We start from the raw sequence: 24779 nt of genomic DNA on the forward strand, positions 1-24779 counted from the left end.
ATCAAATCTATTTCCGATTTTTCTTTTTTCGTGAAAACCCTAGATTAGAAATGAATTGTGAATTAGAAATTGAAAATTTTTATCGACTCTTCCAAATCATTATGTATGCAAAGAGTCCCTTTTCACTACTTAAAACAAGAAGCTGGGTCATAAATATTCCGCCCATCCTTTTTCCATCGAGGGAGTTTGCAGAAGGGTTTAAATAATCAGTACCATTATTTGCCAGAAAAATAGTAGAGAGCTAGCTTCTAGTAACCAGATCAGCATGAGACCACCAAATCGGGTAATTATTTACATCTAAATTAGATTTGGGAAAATTTCATTAAATTTGAATTTAAAACCATTTTTTTATTTATTAAAAAATAAACACTTTACATGGAAAATAAATTTACTAATTTTGGTTTTTTTAGAAGAATCTTCTAAAAATTCTACTCCTTTTCTCCTACGTAATTCAAAATTCAACCTTTTCTCCTATTTAGATTATAATCATAGATCTGATAGAAGGAAAAAATCTTTACGTGTTTTTTTTTTTTTTTTTTTTTTTTTTTCTGTTTTGAAAGGAAGTATTTTAAATGCTCTGTCCTGTCCTCGTGCATCAACAGAAATTGCAAGAGAGGAAAAATTATAAATTCATAAATCATGCAGTGTATTTTCAGTACTGTTCATTATTTTTGAAGATAAATTGCATACTGCATTATCATCTGTTAAGAATCTTCCCAGAATCACATATTTTTAATGAAATTATAAATTTATTATTTTTCAATACAGAAGTACAAAAGGATTTACTTAAAAACAAAAAAGAATTCAAATTTAGAATTTCAATGTACTTTAATGGAATATTTTTGTAGTTTACTTGGAAATAATGTCTATACCAAGGAACAGTTTTTCAGATGAATAATAGTTGTTCACTAGAAACTATTCGGTAACATGAAATTACTATAGATTCTATATAATTAGTAAGATTATAGTATTGTGTTCGAAAAAGCATAAGATTATATGGATCATTGCGAGATTCTTAGGAAAAAAATGTTCAGTAAAAGGAAATAAATATATGATCAAACTTTAAAAAATGATATAATAAGTGAATAAGTAATATTTTTTTTAATGTATTGCTTTCTTTTTTTATGTCTTAAATATTAACATTTTCATTAATTATTAATATAATTTCGTACACCTTTTTTTTTCTTTATCAATTTATTTTTATTATTTGTTTTTATAATTTCATACTTTCCCACAAAATATTTTCAGTTCGAACCTCAGGAAATTGCAGGAAAAGAAAGCATTAAAGACGAAAGTAGTTCCTCCTTGGCTTATTTTAATTCATTAATTTATATATGGTGTACATTTTTATTGTTCTTAATTTTTTCCAAGCTACTTTTATTGTCACCTAGAGCTGTGAGAGGCGAAAAACATTTTGAAGGTAAAAACCGCCCACTTGTTCGTACTGCGTATTGATACATCTAACAAATGTATGTATAGCACTATATACAGAACATTGCGGTATACGTTATGCGCACGCATCATGCCATGTTAAACACAGAGAAAGCCATGGGGAGTATAGCAGTAAGATTTGGCAATGCTAAAGGTAAACAAATTGGCGACATCCTGACCATCCGCAGTAATGGAAGTATCTTCGATAGTAAAAACTTACACTTAAGTTTTTTGCTACTACAGAAAAAGATAATTTCTGGTTCTTTATTTTCTTTATACCCTAAACTGTTTAGATTCAAGTTCAATTAAACAGAAATTTTGGTAATAATTTGTTATGGGCCGGTCTTCGAAGGACAAACGAGATATTTATTATCGGCTTGCTAAAGAAGAAGGATGGAGAGCAAGAAGTGCATTTAAATTGTTGCAAATCAATGAAGAGTTTGGAATATTTAAAGGTTTGACAATTTATGGTGTATTCTTGGAAATGTTTCTGTAAAGTGAATTGAGTAAATTTTGTTAAAAAAAATGTTATACAATTTTTACTACAAGAAAATGCAATTATATCATGATCAAATGTAGCTTGTGAATTATTAAATGACATACTTTATTTTTGTATTACACCTCAAATGCTACAATTTCTAAGTCTTTGAAGGCTTTTAATCATAAATAGGTGCTCGTATTTGGATAATACCAATGATTATCAAGCACTTTAATTCAATATTAAGTAGGTATTTAGCACTTGCTGAATTTTCTTGTTGATTTGATTGAGAGATATTATGCACTATGTTTCAGAAGTTCAGAGATGTTTCAGAAGAATCTTTTTTTTTCTCTTTGTATTTTCAATAGACTACTTAGAAATTTTATGTTTCTAATTTATTAATTATTTTTTTTAAATATTTTATGTTTAGTTTTTAATGTGTTAATTTTTAAAATACTTTGTAATGACCTTTTGATGAATCTTTTAATATAGTAAATTATGTCTCTTCAAGAGATCCTTGTGCTATAAATTTGATTTAATTTCTTGAATGTTAAGAGTCCTTATATTAAAATAATAATAATAATAAAAAAAATGCTTCACAAACAGTTTGTATATTCTATGAAACAGTATACAACTTCTAATTTAATAAAATTTTTCATTTGTGAATAATTTTTAAAACTCTGCAAATAAACATATTTGATTTTAATATATGGAACTTTCATTGTGATTTATTCCATCTAAAAAATGACAAATGTTTCATTAAAAGCTTCCATATCTCTGAAAAATAAAATAATTTCCTTGAATATTATTTCTGCTTTAAATAAATTTTAAATTCTGCTGCTTCATTTTTTTTTATTTATCTGCTGCCATTTAATATCTGTCATTAATTGTTTATTCACATTATTCTTAATAATTTGAACATTTCATATTTTAATTTTAGTTGTTATTAATATGATAGTGTTAGGTGAAGATTAGCAGGAAACTTTCAGCAAGCAAAGCATGTTTAGTTTAACTAAAATAAGTTGAATGGACTGGGGCAAAATAGAATTTATATATTCTACGATATTATTTAGTAAACAAAATGAATTCAGATGCCACACCATCACTCATAACCATAAAGTTATCCCTGAATATTTAATTTATTCCTTGATGAATTTCTGTTGTATTATTTTCTTGTCCTTGAAGAAAGTGAATAACACTACACAATACATATTTGACATCAATTTTAGTAGTTATATTTATGACTGCTAGCTACCAAGCAACAGCAACTATGGTTGGAGGCATGAGCAGTCACCCACCATTCATCTCCATATCTTATTATTTCTCTGCATATTTAACAGCTTAACCAGAGGTTGAAAAAAAAATCTTTTTAAATTTATATTCCATATTTTTTTTCATTTGTCTTTTTGATATATATATATAGCTTGATTTCAAAAGCTATAATAAACAATTTTATTTAGTTAAAAAAATGCCCGGAATAGACTAGGTATTACATATTATATTTACTTCATAAACTAAATTCAGTGGCACGGCATCCCATGTGGGCCAAGCCTTACAGTGCCCATTTCTGTTTTCTTCACCGAGAGCCCTAGGATGCAAGACATGTCCCGGTTAAGTGGCAGCTTAATGTGGAACCCTCACTGTTTAGTTCCCAAGCATCTTGGTCCTCTTTTTATTGACCCACTGAAAAGATGAAAGGCTGAGTTGACCTTGCATAGTCAGAGGATCAAACCTCAGACCTGCGTGTTGGGAGTGCAAAGCGCTACCACTACGCCACCCAGGTTCATATTTACTTCATGCCATTGCTATTATTGTGGCCTGAATCTTTTATTAGCTACAAAATGGCTTGAAAAACCTGTCATTTGAGCCTTATGTGGCATTTATTAATATATATGTTATATATATTTTACCATTTTTATCTATAAACAGCTATTTAGATGTATGTTTTTTTTCTAATTCTTTGTATCACTTGCTGTTAATTTTCTTGAAATTAAAGCTGCTTGTAAAATCTTGGACTAAACAGTTTATTAAAAATTTATTCAGCTCTTGATACTGAATAACAACTTTTACTTAGTAAGTTAATAGAATTTTCAGTTTGGACCAAATGATTTTTTCAAAAATTCAGTCAATTACTGAATATGGAGTAATAACTTTTCCTTAAAAGGCAACAAAATATTTTAAAATGTTATTTTTTTCCAGCTTGCATTATTTATATATATATTTCATCTATATCTGAAATGAAAGTTCTTTCAATTCATGAGACTTTTTCTGTATTACTTAGTTATGGATATTACATTATTCACAGTAATATAGTTGTTCATAGTTATCTATGTATTGTTAACTTGAATGATCTCTAATTATAGTTTTTTCCTTAGATAATTAAAAAAAAATCACTAATAAACAAGGTTGCCATAGCAGTGGGAAAAAAAAAAAAAAATCGCTAAAAAGCAAGAAAATTAGAAAATTTTCATGAAAACTGGGAAAGTGCAGGGAATTTTAAGTTTCTTAGTTCCATTTTTTCCCCCTCTAATAAATGCCAAATTAAAAAATTGCAAAGATAAAAGATTGTAGCCACAGCTCCAAAAATAAAATAACATCATTCATCATAGGAAATATGATTTGTGGCTCCTATGATGCGGTATGCATCATCATCCTCTGGTCTACTATGGTTTGAATAAGATCTATTTGGCAGTTTTGTGAAGAGTGATTCAATGCTTTGTCAGAGCATATTACAAATTTTTTATTGATTAAAAATTTCTTAAGATACTATTAAAAAAATGAAGCAAATCTGTAACAAATAATGTATATCACTTTTGTATGACTGAACATACTTTCTTTGGCTATTTCATTATTTGTGAACATATGTGAAAATATTTCTGGGTACTTTGGATTATCCAATCAACCATTTTCGCCAAAACCAATATTATCGCTAAAAGGTAGCTTTGCGCTAATAACCGCAAATCGCTTTTCATTATGATGGTGCCATTTCTTTGGCGCATTTTATCGAGCTTTGACAGGCCGATGGGATAATCCCAAAGTACCTATTTCTGATATATCATTGCTTACATTAAAGGATGAATGTGATGCAACAAGTTTTGGATAAAATATTGGAATGAAGTTTTTTTAAAGCATACCATTGCTCAAGATCTGTTTGAGAATTTTAAAGAAGTTACATCAAGTTTGAATGGATAGCTATTTTTACAAATTAGTATGCATGGACTAAATGTAAATTTCAAAATTTTAAAACATGTCAAAGAAGAATTTTTATATAAAAATGGCCATAAAATTTTAGCTCTAGGTACTTGGAGACATGTAATGCATAAAGCATTTCATTATGGATATAAATCTATTGGTTGGAAAGCAAGGTATGGAATATTTCAAGGTAGTCCAGCTAAATGTGCCAATTTCCTGGAAATTGCAGGTTCTACTGAATTTCCATTGAAGTTTTGTTTTATCTGCTGGATATGAAATGTCAGTGTTTGGGAACATGCTCAAAAATATTTGTGACAAAATAAAGAAATACATAGATTTCAGTTAAACTTTGCCTGGATCTACCATGAATGATATTATAATTGCTTGGCTGAATAAATTGATTTTGATTGAAATTTTTCTTCTCTTATTTTGCTAATATTCTTCAAGCATTTCTTAAAACATTTCAGACATTTAAACTAATAGTGTCTATTTTTTTTGTAAGAAAACCTATTCATTTTTATTAGTGAAAAATATTGTCAGAAGAAGCAAAAACATTAGACTGCTTATTTTTTTATAGAGCTTGATCATCTTAAAATTTTAAGATTGAGAAAAAAAAAAACCCACTGATATTAGGATAGGAATTACAAGCTGTATGATTACTAATGGAGCTACTAAAATAGAAGGAAAAGTTTTTATTTTTCAAGCAGAGTGTTTTTATATGTGGGGAGTATTGTAAAAAAAATATTTTACTGCACACACAAAAATTTTGGTATTTTAAAAGTTGCATCTTGTTTACATCTATGTTTATTGAAGAACAATGCATTATGTGAAAACGAATGGTTGATTTGCTTTAAATTTTTTATACTGAAACACAAATTTTTTGTGGCATTTTCAGAACATGTAAATATCTAATTTGAAATATTTCTGAAAATATAAAAAATATAATAAATAAATTTAAAAAAAAACGCTAAAAAGTGAAAGCAGTTTGATTCATTTAATGAAAAAATTCATTTAGATGGTTTCTGTTCTAATATTTTGAAGTCAAAAGGATTTTTTTTTTTTTTTTTTTTTTTTTTTTTTTGATTTTTGGGAAGTTGTAAAAATAATTCCTGTGTTGTCACATGGCAGTGTGGTTATTAAAAGAGGATTTCGTATCTACAAGGATATTCTTGTGGAAAATCTGAAGAAAATTCTTTAATTCATCTAAGAATGTGTATTATGTTTTAACACTTATGGAATTGTTTTAAATGTTCCTATTTCAAAAAATTTGTTTCACTATGCTAAATTAGCATGTACTAGATATTACAAAGCTTTAGAAAAGCAGAAATCGGTTCAGGAAAATGAAAAAGAAAAGAACTTCAATAAATATGAAGCAAAATTGCAAATTAAATTGTTGCAAAAAGAAAAAGAAAATATTAAGCTTATGACTGGGAAATCTGCTGACGTTGCAGAAATTGATGCCCAAATATATGAAACTGCAAAAATAAATAAGTAAGTAAAAATAAAAAGTAAGCGTACTTTGTAATGTTTTTGTTAAATAATCATTAAATGATTTGTATTATGATGGCAAAAATGTTATTCTGTGTTTTATTTCATTTGAGTCCTTAATTTTGTATAATTTGCATTTAAAGAGCATTAGGGCCAATCAATATCTCCTCCCTCTGAATATACAAATTTTATCTTGTTAAATTGTAGACAATAAATAAAGAGAATTTTTTCTATGTATAAATATAAGCTTTCTTTTGATATATTATATTATTTAGAATAATCTTAAATTGCTGCTTCCTTTCATTGCTTTTTCTTATTCCAGTATAACTATAGTATATGATTGTTGTACATGCATTTCCTCTTATATTATATATGCATATAGAGAAAACTTAGACAATTTTTTTTCTCCAGATTTAAGAGACAACCCTGTAAAATATAGAACTGCTATTGTTCAACGGAATAACAATGCATATAGGCTTTTAGTTTGCATAATATTGTAGTTGGTGCTTTCTTTCAATTGACACCAAATAAAAGAATTTGCATTGGAATTTATGCAGATAACAGAACTAAACAATCTATAAAAACCTTCAATATCAAATGTATTTTACAAAGTAATGTGTGAGTTATAGATTTTTAGTTTCAATTATAATATAACTGATGACTTCTTTTTGACAAATACAAATAATTTGCTTCTTATTTTAATTCATTTTGTACAATTAAAAGATGCATGGGTGCATACTTATAATTTGTTTATTACATTTTATTTTTTTTTGATTTTGAATGTAGGTGAGTTAATTTTGGATCCAGAAAAGTAAATTGAACGAAATTTTTTTTTTTTACTAGAACTATTGATGTTAAATGTTAATTTTAAAATACTACATTTAATTTTAGGTGTCACAAAAGCTGTAGATTTATGTGCTGCTCCTGGAAGCTGGAGTCAAGTATTATCTAGAAAATTAAGGTATATATCTATCTATATATATATTTTTATTATGTTGCATGTGTATTTATATATGTACATTATAAATTTACACTTACAATAAAGATTAATGTGCATATGCCTATGTATGTACATTGGCAAGTCGCATTATTTTGATCAGCTATCTAATAGCTGCAGTAGCTATTAAATAGCTCATCTTGCAGCCAAAACAGCAGTTAAGTGGGCAAACTTGGATTCAATGTGTACTTGGTAGATTGCGATTGGCATCTGTGATCACAAGAACATAACTCATGAAGATTCTGAGGTAGAGGGCCATTCTGTCTGATGTTTATTCAATAAATTCCCACAAATTTTCACAGAAATTAATATCTAGGGTATTTGGAAGCAAAGGTAGTTACTGAAACTGACAATCTTGGACACATGGTATGTAGAATTATCCTGTTAAAACACATTATCATTCATAGGATATACTGTTGTTATATAAGGATGTACCCAACTGGCAATGATGAATAAGTACACACAGCTACTTAAGGAACCTTCCTCAAGAATTAATGAATCTTAATCATGCCAAGAAACATGCACCTTACCATTGCACTACCTCCTTCACCTTGTTGGTTCTCAATAATGGTTGCTAGAAGTTTGTTTTCTGACGTCTCGGTAAATGTGCCAGCACCCATAAATAGCATAGAAAACAAGGTTGCATTTGCATCCAAACAAAAGTTGTCCTGGATAACTCTCTGGTGCATTGCTGATTCATTTGGACCATCAACTTGTGGACGAAAATGCATTAGTCATTCTTAAGCAGGCATTGCAAATGATGCATTCCCCTACTCTTAATGGCCTATGGTGTCCCACAGTTTGTACATCTCTATTGCACACCCTCTTGATTCTTCCATTTATTATATGCATTCATTATGGCACTATATGAATACTTCATGAAATCTATAGTCTCAGAAATACTGCTGGCACGTGCTCTGTATTCATTGATCACATCCTTTTCAATGTCAATTCAATTGTGTGACTTACTCATTACGGTAATTATTGGTATTAATCATTGCGGTGATGTGAACTTGTTGTCTGAAACCACCCTTATATGCCATCCAATAAACAGGATTCTCAGTTTAAACTGTGATTGGCCACAACTGTGTTTTCATCAATCTGCATGGAGCAAAAAATTTTGGCTGAAACCAAATATGTTTTTTAAAAATATGACTATAGAAAATCGAATCTTTCAGCATTGAAATCTTATGTGTGCTTCAGGATATTTTTTTATAATTTATGAAGTTTCTCAAAGAATTATTGAATAAACAAATTCTCTGATTCATTATAAAATTCAATATTTAGTTTTACTTTCAAAAGGATTTAAATGATGCAAATAATAATATTTATATTAGCCAATAAATATATTTCTAACAATTCTAAACAATAATGAAGATTAAGTTTTATATTGTCTTATGAATAATATTCAGTAATATACATCTTTTTACTTTCTCTTATACGTAATATAAAGAAAATATAGTAATCGTCAATAAATTCGAAATCGAGATTTTGACAAATCTCAATAATTTGGACTTCTCTATAATAAAAAGACGACTTCTGTCTGTCTGTCATAATGATAACTCAAAAACATTTAGATGGATGGAATTTGGTATGTGGTCTTTATACCAAATTGTAGATTTTTATCAAGTTTTGAATAAATTCCATTCAGAGGAAGGAAGTCTGATTATTTGAATATAAGTTAACACGATAACTACAAAATGAAGAGATTTAGATATATAAAATTCAGTACATAGAATTTACTGATGTAGTCTGGACACATATTGAATTTCAGCAAGAGTTTGGTAGTTTGTTGGTCTATACCTTTAGAAACATGTTAATGGAGTAAAGAAAAATGGGATTATTGAAATGCATCAAATTTGATTTGGGATTTTCTGACTACAGGTGTAGTTTTGGGTCAAATTTATGTTTTAATCCTGTTAAAAAAATGCATTTAAAACACAAATTTAATTTTTTTTATATTATTAACCGCACACCAGAGATTAATCTCTAAATAATTTGCCAAGGATGACATGATAGATTTAGTGAAAATCAAGCAAGTTCAAAATGTAGAGATTCATTAAAATTTTGAGTTCAAATTTTTTGATGATTGTAATCATCAAAATAAAATTTTTTGAATGATTACCATACTTCCTCTATACTTTGTATATGGAAAAGTAAAAATTAAGATTCAAATTTATAATAATTTTAAATAGTTAAGAAAAGAACTTTTCAGCACAATCTAAATACTATTTAATTATGGAATCATTTTATATAAAAATATAAGGCAATGTATTTTTCAAAATTCTTTAAGCAACATAATTTTTACAAATTTTATATTAAGTATATGAAATAATGTTTTAGTATTTAATCAATATTTAATGTGCCCAAGTTATTTTGGGCACATAAACCATGTAAATTTAATAATTATATTAATCTAATACTATATAATAATAAAATCAGAAAATAATATTATAAAATTATTATAATCAGAAAATAATGTTATAAAATGGATATAATCAAAAAAATTTGCAAAAAAAAAAAAAAAAAATTTGAACTTTTTTAACATTAGAGGGTTTTGTCTACTTTCCTTATTTGATAATCCAACCCTGCCAATATCAAACAAAAAACTACATTTTAATTTTTTAAAATTTATATATATATATATTTTTTTTATTAAAAACATTGTCATAGGGGGAATGCTGAAGCTGGACATGTCAAAATAGTGGCTGTGGACCTGCAAGCTATGGCACCATTGGCAGGTGTAACTCAAATACAAGGAGACATAACAAAGGTAAGATGAGAATTAATTAGAAGATTAAATTAAATACTAGAGAAACTTATGCATTTTATCATAAAATATTGAACATTCCGTGGATTTGTTATGTTTGTTGTGGCTGGTTGAATCATGAAAAAATTTTACATGTAAAATGGTCTGGAATAAATTGGTATAATTTTTTTCACCTTCAGAATAAAATGTCATGTCTTTCTAATTTATCTGTCAGAATTTAGACTGCAAATATTTACCATTTCGTAGAGAACTTTGATAATTCAAATGAATCTTTGAAAAAATAATAAAAGATTGCAAATCTCAAATTAATTAAGTTTTTTTTTCTCCCGAAGTTCCATTATTGAATATATATGTTGGAAAAATTGTAAAGATTTTTCCAATCAGAAATTTATGAATACCATGCATTGAAATTGGATTTTATTAGAGTTTGTTCCTAAAAGTGATTGTATTAGAGTCATTGATGGAGCAAAAAGAAATTAGAAGAACAATTTCTTTTTATTTGAAAGTATAAGAGATAATAAAGATAACTGAAACATTTTTTTTTTGTTCTCTAAAATTTCCAATCACAATTATATTTTTAGAATTTTGTATCCAAATGTATATACTTTTTTTATTGTTCTCTTGTAATATATTAAGGTATTTTATATATAGATTTTATGTAGTCTTGCTTCTCTTTATTTATTTATTTTTTTGCAAAATTAAATAATTTTTTTCTGTGTATCAAAATTGGCCATATTCAAATGAGGCTAAGTTCTCAGACAAATTTAAAAGATACTGTGTAAACACATAATCAGATCTTTGTATTATATTGTCTCTATTGTATGAAATTGTAATTTTTTTCCTGTTAACTAAAGTTGGATTATTTTTTCTTTAAAGGAATGAAAATTCAAAATTAAACAGACCCTCCCTCTTCAACAATTAAATCTACTCAAAAACATAAAAAAACATTCATGAATACAAATAAATATTAAGTTGTAATCAATAGCAGTTTTCTGCACTGACATTAGAGTCCACGAAATTTGGAATTGGGGACCTGAAACTTTATATGGATATATATTCAGACTTTATATGGACATATATTTCAGTGTTAAACTGATGATGAATTTTGGCATTATAACTTTGTTCATAAAAATTCTTTCCCCTTACATTTTATTTTAAAAAGGGAAGTAAATGAATTAAAGGAGGAAATAAGTGCCAACAAAAGTATGGAGGAAAAAATTAGATCAGAATTTTGAGTAGAATTATTTTCATCAATTGCTGATTTCTGATGTTCATAGTGCAGTTTTTCTTTTTTTCTTTAAAATCAGCAATGTTTTTATTTTGATTGGGTTTTGTTTTCTTCAACAATGCCATTGCCAGTAAAGTTGCTTCTATTTTTTATTTTGTAAGATTATTTAAATTAGAAGGAATAATATTGTTTTGCTTTTCTGTATCAGTAGAAAATCCTAAATGTAATCAATTACCAATAGCAATTAAATATTTAAACAAAAATTAAACTACTTTAATTTCTTCCAAACTGAAATCTGTTAGAAATCCAAGTCAATCTGTAATGCAATATGTTCTAGAATATATTAAGAATTAAAAGCAGAATTCAATTATGAATCAATAATTAAATCACAATTATGAGTGAACCTCAGTGCTGCTATAATTTATTGAAAATGATATTTCACAGGATTTAGATTATGAAACAAATCTAAGCCAAGTTCTCTTATTTTAAGCAAGAAAAATGATTTTTAGTATTTTGGTGTCTTTCAATATCTGTTGCTGTGAAAAAGTTTTTTTTCTTCATTTTTTTCTTTCTCATTAACATTTCTTTTATTACTTTTTAAAAAATATCATTCTAGTGTTACTTAATATGTACTTTTATTCCCCCCTCTAAAAATTAATTTTGTTTTTTGTAATTATTTAACATCATAATTTCTGTCATTATCATTCAGAAATATTTATTTAATTTTACTTTTTCTATATCTGGTAATTGATTACATTTAGGATACCACTTTTATGATATACTTCTATTAAAATATATTGGAACTATTTTTTTTACAATTTATATTTCATAATATAATTAAATTACCTTTCATAATTAATGAGGTAAGACATTTTTTGAGTGATCAAGCAAGCCTACAAAATTTTTCTTATAATAACTTATAAAAAGATGGAGATGCCCGAATTTTCTTGATTCTTGAGCCAGATATTCATTTTTAAAGAATATCTAAAAATTCAGTTAGTTTTTAATCTAAAATCCTGACAATTACTTATTTTTATGAAGATTTTATGAAAAACTGTTGTAATTCACAATGGTGACAAGTTTCTGTGAGGAGGGGGGGGGCTGCTAGTAAGTCAATTAAAAAATGTTACATTAGCCCAGTTGTAAAGTATAAACTGTAAAACAAAGTGAACTATAAAATTTTAGTATTTTTTCAAGTGTGATTGATCATGTTTTATTTATTTGATATATGCATTTCTTCCCAAAATCCAAAACTCCTCTAAACCCTAAATAAATTCTTTTGCAATGCATAACTTAATTGGCCAGTTTATTAAAAAAATGAACCATATAATGTGCACAAGTCGTAAATTAGGATCCCTAATATATATGGATTATATATATTAAGGATAGATGTTTGGTCCTTATTGTATATATCAAATTATGGATATATGAATTGTAGAAAATCTACATCTCTTAACAATATATTTTTATAATTTATTGATGCAGATTCATTAAAAAAATGGCATAGAATATATATAATTTTCAATAATAAGATATATTCTCTAATAATAAGTTATAAATGGGCAGAGAGAGTAAACTTTATAGATGATTTAATTAACAAATATTGCCTTCAAATTAAATAAATTTTAAAGAAATGGTATGAAGGTAAAGTGAAAAGGGCTTATAAATTTAGTTTACAATAGATTTTTTTACCTTAGGTGGAGTTTCAAAATATTTTAGTGTATGTGGCTTCATATCCACAAAATCTGCCACTGGTTATGATAAGATTATATCTTGTGGTAATTGTATTATTAAAGCTCACCAGTGTTCTTTTGATATCCTTAAAAAAAAAAATTTTTTTTTTAATGATCTAATTAAATGAAGCATGGTAATTTTTTTTGTAGGTATCAACTGCACAGGAAATAATTAGTTACTTCCAGGGTGAAAGTGCTGATCTTGTAGTATGTGATGGAGCCCCTGATGGTACATTTTATTATTTCTTCTTAGTCATTTAATGGCATATTAATATTTGTTTCATTTTTATGTTATTTAAATTATTAGAATTCAAATATCTTCTTAATTCTTGTGAATTAGAATGAATGAATTAATTTGATTATTATTATTGAGCTGTTATTTAGTTATTGGCTAGCATGTGATCATAGATTGTGTATCATTTTAAGCAAAAAGAAGTCATATGTCATTAAATGTTCTTATATAACTTTATGTTGATGCACTGAAATGCTATTATTAATTTTGCTTTAAAACTGTCTTTTACAGTTCTTGTTTTTTATTGGTCACAAATTATTGAAAAATTTTCTTAGTAAAATCTTTAAACTTTTTGACTTTCACTCATAATTGTGAGGAAGGGAGAAGTACAAAGTGAAAAATAACATTTAAAAAAATAATTGCATAACAAGCCATTACAGAAAAATCAAAGTTAAATCAGTTAATATGTGATGAAACAATACTTTGAATTTTATTGCAACAATGAAAATTGCTAAAATTATTGCTTAAAAATATTCTTAAAAGTTATCAAAATTCAGGAAAAAATATCTTCAAATAAATGAAAAGTTCATAATATACTTAACATTCTAGAGGATTTAGTTTACAAATTTCACACACACACATGAACGCACACAAAAAGATTGATGGAAAAAAAAAAAGTAAAATTTATTATATTACCTAAACTTCCAATTATGGAAGGGATTGTCAACTGAATAATTTATAAAAACAATGAAAATCGCTTTGAATATCTTTGCAACAATGAAAAGTATTGTTGTAAATAATATGAATACAAATATTTTTGAACTTTTGTTGAATTGGGGAAGAAAGTGGATAATAACAAATCTGATATTAAAATTTTTAAAACAATGCAAAAATTGTGAATAAATGCCAAAATTATGCTTAACTTTTAATAAAAAAATTTTCAAAATCTCTCCAGTTTCCATATTTCCACTCTTAAAATGTATAATTGTGCCAAATATAATGACTCTAGAACATTTTTATGAAGTTAGATCTACAAAGTACATACTTAAATCCACAAACACAATGTGCAGAAATCTTTCTATGCATTGTATCACTTTAGTATAAATTCCAAAACTTTCTACTATTTCACACAGTTTTGAATTAAAGAAAAGACATTAGAAAACCGTTTCTTATTGTTTACTAGCCACCTTTGGCAATTAACTAGTGTCGAAATTAGTGCTCAATAAAATTTTCGATTAAATATTATATAATTTAGTGTATTAAAACTTCTTCAGCAAAATATTCAAAATTTGTTAGTCAAAAGTTTCAAATTTTGTTAATCATATTACTTACATTATAATAGAAGCCTGAATCCATTGCTGTTAATATTGTAATATGTATTCTCTTTAATTTTCTGTTTGCTCCATTAAAATTTGAATTTTAAATTAAAATGGAAATGGTTAAACTTTAATTAATGCAAAAACATTTTTGCTGCAAGAAAACATGTTTTTTTTTTTAAATATGAGTGCAGAAAACACAATTATTCGGAATTGCTGCATAGAATAATTTTTGTAATTTCACAATATCTAAAAAAATTATTCAATAAAAATTTCTCTGATTCTTCATAAAATTTAATTTTTAGTATTACTGTCAAAAAGATTTAAGTGACATAAATAATAGTATTTCATTCTGTTCTAGTCAATAAATATACTTAAAAAAATTTTGAACTCTGAATTTTATGTAGTTTTTTTGGTCCTAAGAAATTATATTCTGCAAAATATTCTTGACATTCCAACTTTAAAATTAAAATTATATATATATATATATATATATATATATATATATATATATATATATATATATATATATATATATATATATATATATATATAATCTTCTGTGATCAAATCTGACTGACTTATGAAATTTTGAATATTACAATTTTAGAACAATCAACATTTTCATAATCTTAGACAGATCAGTCTTAGGGACTTTTTGAACTATCTTTTATAAAATATTAATAATAAAACTCACTCAGTTTTAGTCAAAATATAATGTACCTTTTTTTTTTATTTAAAATTATTACTGGAAATAATGGTTATATTTAATTTTCCATGTTATGTTCTTTTATTTTTAATGAAATTGATTCCCAATTCTTTTCTTTTTGCTAACTTTACAATAATTCAAAATAATAGATTAGCTTCATTAGAATGCCCTCCCCCTATATCTCTTTTTTCTCCTTCCATAAAAGGCAGAAAAATCTAGCTTTATTATGTACTGAGGAGGTAAAGAAATGTTTGTTTCTTTTTCCTCCCCCATTCTCATTCTAAAGTCCAAACAGTCCATTTCAAAATAAAATGTGATACTTTACAAATCATTTTAAGCTAATGTGATGCCTGGTTTTGCTATTGTCAGATGTTTGATGCATTCAAGTAATTCAAAATGCCAAAAATTAATTTCCAAACAATCCTGGTTGGATTTTTGAATGTAGAGGATACCTTTGGCATTACAAATGTTAGAATTTATTCTCAGTATTTTAATGAGAGCAATTTTTGATGTGAACTAAAAGTTAGATTGCTTGATATTACTACAAAATTTTTTTAAACAAAATGCTGTGCGAATATTAATTTAAAGATTGATGACTTGTAACTTTCAAAAAACATGCTTTGGAAACTCTGAAATTTCAGCATAAGAGTGTGGTATTGACATGTTGATAAAAATATCAAAATTGTTTCATTGGGAAAAAAAAAGATTAAAATTATTAAATATTTTAATGAAGAAACAAATTAAAAAATCAATTCAGCAGAAAGGTTAAAAAAGTACGAACATTTGAAGGAAATTATTTTCTCAGAATCAATTAAAATGATTATTAAGAGAAAAAAATGTATAAAATGGAAAAAAAATTAAAAAAAACAAAAAAACAAAGAAAACTGATATATGTTGTGTCTTTATTTTAAAAGTGGTTTCCAGAAGGGATTTCTAATTTTAAAGAGATACTCTTAGATTCTTTATATCACGTGTTTCAACTATTAAAACATAGAAAAAAATATTCATTCAAATGGCAACTATTATGATATGGTAGCATTCCCCCTTAGAACTTAGTGGTTTATATCCTGAACCAGTTATATCTAAGTATTTAATGCCTTATGGTTCAGTTTTCAAATCACTTAATAAAAAATATTATTTTCTTAAATTATATATAAATTTATATTTTCTTGATAAAATGGTTTAAAAAATTAATAAAAGTATCGGTTAAAAATAACTATTATTTTGATGTAAGTGATTCAGGAACAGAACTATTATGCTTGAAAGAATTAATGAAAATGTATGCTCCTAAACTTTCTTCATTGCAATGAATCTCTATCCTCTGTTTCAGTGAAGCGAAGTGCAACAGAATTTTGTACAATCAAGAAGAAAGTCGTATTTGGGATTCTCATTCAAATGTTCAAATTGTTGAATTATATACAAATTGTCATTTGGCTTATATGGTCAAATGTAACATTCAAAGCAAAGAAAATTCAGAAATGACAGATAAAGAAAAAAAAAAAAAAAAAAAAAGAAATGGAATGCATTATACTGTCAGCCTTTTAAATGATTACATTCTTGTTCTAATCTAAGGCATATTCGTTTTTGTTTTAAGTTATTCTGTTTAAAATATAAAATATCCATTTTTACAATCATTTATATATAATGTAAATCTTGATTATCATATTGGTTGAAAATTTTGAAACTATATATATGTGCATGAAAATGCAATACTTATATATGTGATATATATGTGTATAACTCAATAAAGAATTTTGCATGAAAGCAAATATGTAAAAAATAATTTCTTTTTGTTCATACTTATTCAAAATTATAAATTATTTTTAAGAAGACCCTCAAAATAGTGGATTTCCTTTTTAATTAGATGAAATAAGTGAAATCTATGATTATGTGTATTTTATTAATCACAAGTAAAAGTATTTCTAATCATTTTGTTCCTTCACAGTCATCCTCTGTTTAAACTAGAAATAATTTTTACTTTTAAAGTTAGGGGCTATAGACACAATTTCTTTATAATTTCCTGTGTAGAAATCATGACAGAAAGCTAGATCACTGAATTTAATTAAAACTTTCCATTAAACTTTTCAAATTTTTATTATTTTATAATGTGTGGATTTTTAAATTAAAAAATTGTTCAAAGAGTTTCAAATGATTTTTTTTTTTGTTCTGTAATATAATATTGGGACTAAGAATCATGCTCACTATCTGAAGGAACCAATGCATTTGCTCTCTGTGATTTTAACCTTACTACTATCATATAACTTTGACATTTTCTTTTATTACTATTCATTGCAAATATTAGAACTCATATTCATTATGTGGATTTTTCTTGTATGCAAATATTAATAATGTAGAAAACAGTACCTTAAAGAAAATGTTTATATTAGAATAAATTCATTCATAAAAATTTAGATTTTGTTAATAAAAAATTTTTTAAGATTATGTATGATTAATTTTCTTTTCCCATGAAATCTTCTCCCTATCAGCTTTGATTTTTTTAAAAGCAAAAACTTATTTTTGGATCTAAAATTGCAATGCAAGATAGTTCTCTTTCTTTGCTGTGGACAGGACATTTGTGATGAAATAAATGAAGTTATGCTTAGTTTTATGAAGTTACTATTATATAAGTTAATAATACTATTATATAAGTTATGTTCTGAACTTATAATGCTTATAACTGAAATATTTTAAATAACTGATTTGAAATTAGTTTTTTTTTATTATTTCAATTTTGAAATTTTTTTTAATAAAACTTTATTTAGTGTGAAATATATTCCCCTTTCCCCCTTTACAGTGACAGGCCTGCATGATTTGGATGAGTATGTTCAAGCCCAGCTCTTATTGGCAGTGAGTTTATTTATTTTTAATGTTTATTATTATTGACAAGATTGCTATAATGCTATTAAAAAAGTAGATTGTTAAATTTGTTGGCCTTTTTTTATTTTTTCACTCATTTATAAATTTTCGACATTTCTAGTTATTTAAATATAATTCTATACTGAGATTTATCTGCCTTAATTTAATGAAATATTTGTCAATTTGTTTAATTAAATGAAAAAATTGAACAATAAAATTTTTGTTTGTATTGAAATTAGAATCTTCTGATTAATCTTTGTCTTCTAATAAGACTAATTTTTCTTGAATTTTTATATAAGTAGTATTATATGTATTTAAATAGTTCAATAAATGTAAATATTTTCATAAGAAGTATTATCCCATATTTCTTTGATGCTTAATTCTGCCTATATTATGTTTCAATATTTATGTTAGTATTCATGCAGGATGATTCTAATTTTTCCTTTAATGAAATGAATTATATAAAATTTTTGTATTTAGGTTTATTACGATATATTTGATTTTAATGATGTGCAACAAAATTATGCAATGACTTTGCATTGTAGAACATAAGTTAATTTAATATAAAGTGAGAAAGATATTTTAGCAACATCTGCTATAAAAGTTAACATTTTTCAACAGGAGGTCTTTCAGAAATGAATATCCTTTCTATGAGGACATGACATCATTAATTAATCATGTACAATGAACTTTTTAAAATAATTTATTCACACATCCTTTTAACTCTGAATTGATTGGAATTATTTTTATTGAAATAATATTGTGTTAAGGCTAAAATTTGTTTTAATTACAATACATACCAAACATTATAATTAATGCTCATAAATTAATTTATTAATTTCATAGTCTTCTCATACTTGTATTGAAGATTATATAAATAAATTATTTTGATATTTTGAAAATTTTTCTTGATTGAACTAAGAAATTCTTGATTTGACTTTAGGCTCTCAATATTACTACTCATCTTTTGAAGGAAGGAGGAACTTTTGTTGCAAAGGTAAGATAATTTTTTAATATTTTATTTGGTAATAATTTGATTTTATATTTATGGTTAAAATTTTGTTTTGTAGATATTTCGTGGAAAAGATGTCACTTTGTTATATTCTCAACTCAAGTTGTTTTTCAAAACTGTGACTGTAGCTAAGCCTCGAAGTAGTAGAAATTCAAGTATTGGTATGTAAAGAAAAATTATCCCTATTTTACTTTTTTTTTGTTCTTTTCCAAGATTTTTATTTTGCCTAGTGATTTGTAACAAAATTTGCCAACTTATTTGAGATTAGAAATGTTTTATCCATTAATCCTATGTGATTGGATAAATTAACCGCTTTGAAAAATTTAGTATCAATTGAATGTAATGGGAAATCAACTCCAGATTAAACGTTTTTAGAAATAATTCTTTTCTCAAAATTGTCAATTGAAATTCTATTCTAAAAACTATTGCTGTATCGATTTTTCTCAAATTTATTTTTGCATTCTAATTAGTCTCTTGTGCAGTATATTGATTTACTTTTACAAAGCTACTTGTGCACATTTGGATATAGTTCATCAAAAAAGTATTGACTACTGCTAATCAAAATTGATTATCATACAATGAAATTGTAAATTCCATTTTTTTAACATGTTATGAACCTGTAAGAATGTAAAATATTTTTTTTATACAAGGATTTACTTTCTTTTTGAAAAAGTAATTAAGTATAAAAGATTTAAAAAAATAGTTTAAATCATCTTTTTGTGGCAACTATTGAAGCAACAATATTATAGTCTTTGTTCTAATTATAAAATGCTTGTTTTTTTTTTTTTTTAAAATAGCATCTAAAATTTTTTGAATTTAAACAATTTATTTAGTATTACTTGCTTATTCTAAATTTTTGATTATTTTAAATACTGTGCTTTGGAAATATTGTGTAACTGGCATCACTATTTCTGCTTAATGATAATGTCAAACAATATGTAATTTCTGACCTCTGAAAGTTCAACCCATTTTAGTAACAATATAAACGGGATGATAGAAAATTATTGCAATTAATTGAACTGGTTTATTTAAAATTCTGCATGTGGGGATTTCTTCCTTTGCAGAGAATCGTTTTTTTAAAAAAAAAGGATGTGAGTTGCAATTGAATGATTAGAAGATGATTGAAAAACAAATATGTAAATGCTTCCTAATGCCAATTATGTTATTATTATTATTAATAAAGAGGACATACAATAATAATTGTTTGGGTGCTTTTTTGATGGATTGTACAATGTTGAATTTATGATGTACAATGTTTAATTTATGATGTACAATGTTTAATTTATGAATTTATGATGTACAATGTTTAATTTATGAATTTATGATGTACAATGTTTAATTTATGAATTTATGATGTACAATGTTTAATTTATGAATTTATGATGTACAATGTTTAATTTATGAATTTATGATGTAAAATTTTTGATGTTGAATTCAAAATCCATGAAATGATAATACTTGCACAAATATGTCCAGTTAAAAATTAGATTAGCTCATTATTAGTCATTATAAATCAAGATATTATATTAAAATGTATTTAATTTAATCTTATATTGTATATTATAATGCTGTATTTTGAATGTATTACAGAAGCATTTGCTGTTTGTGAAGGCTATCACCCACCTAAAGGATATGTTCCAAATATGATGAATCCATTATTAGATATGCAGTATGGTAAGTGTCAACATTTGATTTATTATTGACTAGCTGTCTTTGGCGACCAACCGGTTCGCCAGTGTTAATGATCGCTGAAATTTTCAATTCAATATTTCATGTAACTTGTCTCTTAATAGCTTTTTTCTGCAAGATATTTCTAAGCTTCAGATTTTGATAGTTATATAATTCAGTCATACTATTATGTAGGCTTTAAACAATTCTGTTCGTTGTAATTTTCTGTTAGTGCCCATAAAATTTCTACATTAAATTAAAAATTTTAAACTGCAGTTAATATTAAAAAAAACATTTTACTGAAACCAACCATGTTTTTATTTTTTTTAATATGAGAATTGAAAGCAGATTCGTTAGGTATTGAAGTTTTATGTGTACTGTAGAATAATTTTTGTAATTTATATATCTCAAAGAATTATTCAACAAAAATTTCACTGAATCATTGAAAAATTCAGTTTTTAGTCTTACTTTCAAACGATTTAATTGATGTAAATAAAAATATTTTATTTTATATTATCAGTCAATAAATGTACTTATAAAAAATTATGAAGTTTAAATTTTACACAGTCCTTTTATCCTAAGGAATAATATACACTTGATACTTCAACTTTTAAATAAATCAATAAATGTTTCTATCTTCTGCAATCCAATCTGAACGATTTATGAAGTTTATAAGTATCAATTTCAGAAGAATCAACATTTTCATAATCATAGGCCAATCCCTGTCGAGGAACCCTGAGAGAAGACTGGCTTATCTTCTTTGAGATAATCGATGAAATGGTCTAAAATTGCCAGTTTTTATAGAAGAGTGTTATTCAAATTTCATAAATTAATCAGTTTTAGTGAATGATTTAGTTGATTGGAGTTCAACAATTTTTATTTAAAATATTGGTGTCTTAAGAATATTTTGTTAAACATGATTCAAAGTGCTATGTAAAAATTTGTAATTCATCGGAGCATTTATTGACTCAAGTTACATAAAATATAATTATTTAATTCTTTTAAACCATTTCTTTTAGCAGTATATATCCTAAATTAGCTAACGGGTGGTGATTAGAGTGATTATCCTATAAATATATTAAACTATGTTCACCTTAAATTAAACTGTTGAATTAATAATATAAATATTGTAAAAGAGTATAGAAAACTTTTCCTCCATTTACTTTTTAGAAAATATCATATTTCAAATTTTTTCATTTCATACAGGCATGTGCTGAAAATTATACTTTTATGTATTTAATTTGCAATAACAGTGATTTATTTTTAATTTAAACATCTGTCAATGTGATGGCAACATGTTGATAAAAGTTAATTTTTTCCCATTGGCGTGCTTGTGCAGATTAAATTTTATTTTTATTTTGTGCAAAATATATTGAAAAATATGGTTATAATTTTTCTTTAAAAATTCATTAAAAATTGAAATTTAATTTATAGGTTAAAGTATTGGTATCATTAAAAAAATAATTTTTTTAGCTTTAACTTGATGCAAAAATTTTGTGCTGTAATATTTTGGGAAGTTATAAGGGAAAAATGCCGAAATTTCGCTTAATTTTTAATTAATTAAAAATTTTTAAAAATGCCTCCGAAGTGCACATTCATTGCCTTCAAGATATATATATATATATATATATATATATATATATATATATATATATATATATATATATATATATATATATATATATATAATATGCCAAATTTGGTAGCTGTAGGTTGAACAGTCTGGCCTGTAGAGCGCCAGCACACACACACACACATATTGAGGTTTATTATGAGTATAGATAGCCATTTCATGATTTAACTGTATAAATATGTATTAGTTTTAATTATTTCAATTTCTATAAATGCAAAATTATTAATCGTATAGTCTAAGAGATAGAATGGATATATTCAATATTTTAAATAAATTTTGAGAATCCTATTTATTAAAACTGTACATTTAGTTATTAAATTATACTTTTATAAAGTTTTTCTTTTGAATATTAATTACATAAAATATATTGAATATTGTATTAATCAATGGATGTATAAAATTTCTCAATATTTTGGAAAAGGAACTTGGTATAGTTATTTTTTTTTCAATTAAATTTTTTTATGCATTAGTAAGAACATTTTATTTTGTAATTGATATAAATAACTTTCTTTTCTTTAAAAAAAATTAAATGGATTGTTTATTTCAAGTAATTTTAGAATACTGGTTATATATATATATATATCTTTAATTCATTTAGATAATTTTGACCGACTGACTGGTATTAATCGTGTCATTGTACCTTTCATGGCCTGTGGTGATCTCAGTGCTTTTGATTCTGACAGAACATATCCTTTGCAGGTAATGATACTTTTTATAATTGATTTGCATTTGAAAATAAACATTTTTACATTTACAAGACATACGAAATTCAGATTATTACATATCTGTTTTAATTTTCAAAGTTACTTAAATGCAAGATTAAACAGTGTGGAATTATTTTTTTTTTAATTCAGCTTTAAATTATGCTATTTTAATATATTAAATAATCATATATTTAACATATAAAACATATTGTAAGAAATTTAATCTTTTGAATGTTATTTGAAATCTTAATAATTGGTTAAATAGTAATGAAAAAATGATATATTTTTTCCATTTAAGTGTTGTAGCTTTACTAAGAATATATAAATATTATTTTAAAAAATATATATTTGCATATATGAAATTAATGTGAATTCAAATGTCATATTTTGAATTTTTTATGTTCTTATCAATGGATTAAATGAATAATTATGCCATTATTGCATTTTCTTCTATTTTTGTATTCTTGTTACCATTATATATGAACTCATAATTTATGATGCTGTTAATTTGGTTTCCTAAGCATGTTTTTAGCGTTGCCGAGTATTTTGTTTTGCATTCTAAAATTTATTTACTTTTAATATTTTTATTTAATGTATTTTTTAAAGTACTTATTTGTATTTAAAAAAAAGGATTTGAGCACAATGTAGTCAGAAGTAACTTTTGCTTCGAATAATAATTATGAACTATGTCAAATTAGTGTCTTGGATGCTACATAGATCAGCACTGTTATGAAACAGAGAATAGTCAATTTAAAATGCTGTAATTTTATACATATGTTTAAATGCCTTAATATGTATAAAAAAGGCATACTTATTTTGTATAATACTTTTTTATTTATTTTAACATACGGAATGATTTTTGTTTAGTTGAATGAAAATAAGGATTATGTCTATCTTCCCCCTACACAAGAACCTATCGATCCACCTTATAAAGAAGCTGTTATGCTAAAACGTCAAAATAAATTGGCAAAACCTGAGGTTCAAGTATCACATGTAAATTTATCAGATCAGTGTTCTAGTTCTACTGAAAAGCCTAATTCAAAAAATTTTGATATTGGTGAAGATGAAGATGATTGTCTAAAGGAAGAGTTACCTGCTGTTGAAAATTTACAACTATCAGACAGTCATTGATAGTGATGACAATTTTAAAATGTAAATAAAGATTTTTTATAATTGTTTTCTCATTTTTTTTTATTTATGACGTGTTACATTTTTGAATGAACTAATGTTCTTTATTAATATATATATCTATATATATTCTTGTGTATTTATTTGCCATCAGTACTTTTTGATAGCTGTAATTACATTTTATACTATGCTTCAAATTGCTTC

General features: G+C 25.4%; 1 protein-coding gene across 1 annotated transcript; it reads left to right on the forward strand.

The window, feature by feature from the left end:
* The first annotated feature begins 1569 nt into the window (after positions 1–1569).
* Positions 1570–24625, forward strand: LOC129962057 (putative tRNA (cytidine(32)/guanosine(34)-2'-O)-methyltransferase). Its single transcript, XM_056075766.1, has 10 exons — positions 1570–1886; positions 7481–7550; positions 10260–10359; positions 13468–13546; positions 18369–18421; positions 19374–19427; positions 19501–19603; positions 21033–21116; positions 23342–23442; positions 24315–24625. The coding sequence occupies exons 1-10, from the start codon at positions 1766–1768 to the stop codon at positions 24576–24578; spliced, it is 1029 nt and encodes a 342-aa protein (XP_055931741.1). The 5' UTR covers positions 1570–1765; the 3' UTR covers positions 24579–24625.
* The last annotated feature ends 154 nt before the right edge of the window (positions 24626–24779 follow it).

Source organism: Argiope bruennichi, chromosome 2, assembly GCF_947563725.1.
Source record: "Argiope bruennichi chromosome 2, qqArgBrue1.1, whole genome shotgun sequence".
In the NCBI taxonomy this organism is placed as follows: domain Eukaryota; kingdom Metazoa; phylum Arthropoda; class Arachnida; order Araneae; family Araneidae; genus Argiope; species Argiope bruennichi.

Bases quoted from the DNA above. Each gene is read 5' to 3' on its own strand.
- LOC129962057 (XM_056075766.1), top strand. From the start codon at position 1,766: ATGGGCCGGTCTTCGAAGGACAAACGAGATATTTATTATCGGCTTGCT. The intron at 13,547-18,368 runs GTACATTTTATT...CCCCCTTTACAG, and splicing joins ATGTGATGGAGCCCCTGATG to TGACAGGCCTGCATGATTTG. The intron at 23,443-24,314 runs GTAATGATACTT...ATTTTTGTTTAG, and splicing joins ACAGAACATATCCTTTGCAG to TTGAATGAAAATAAGGATTA.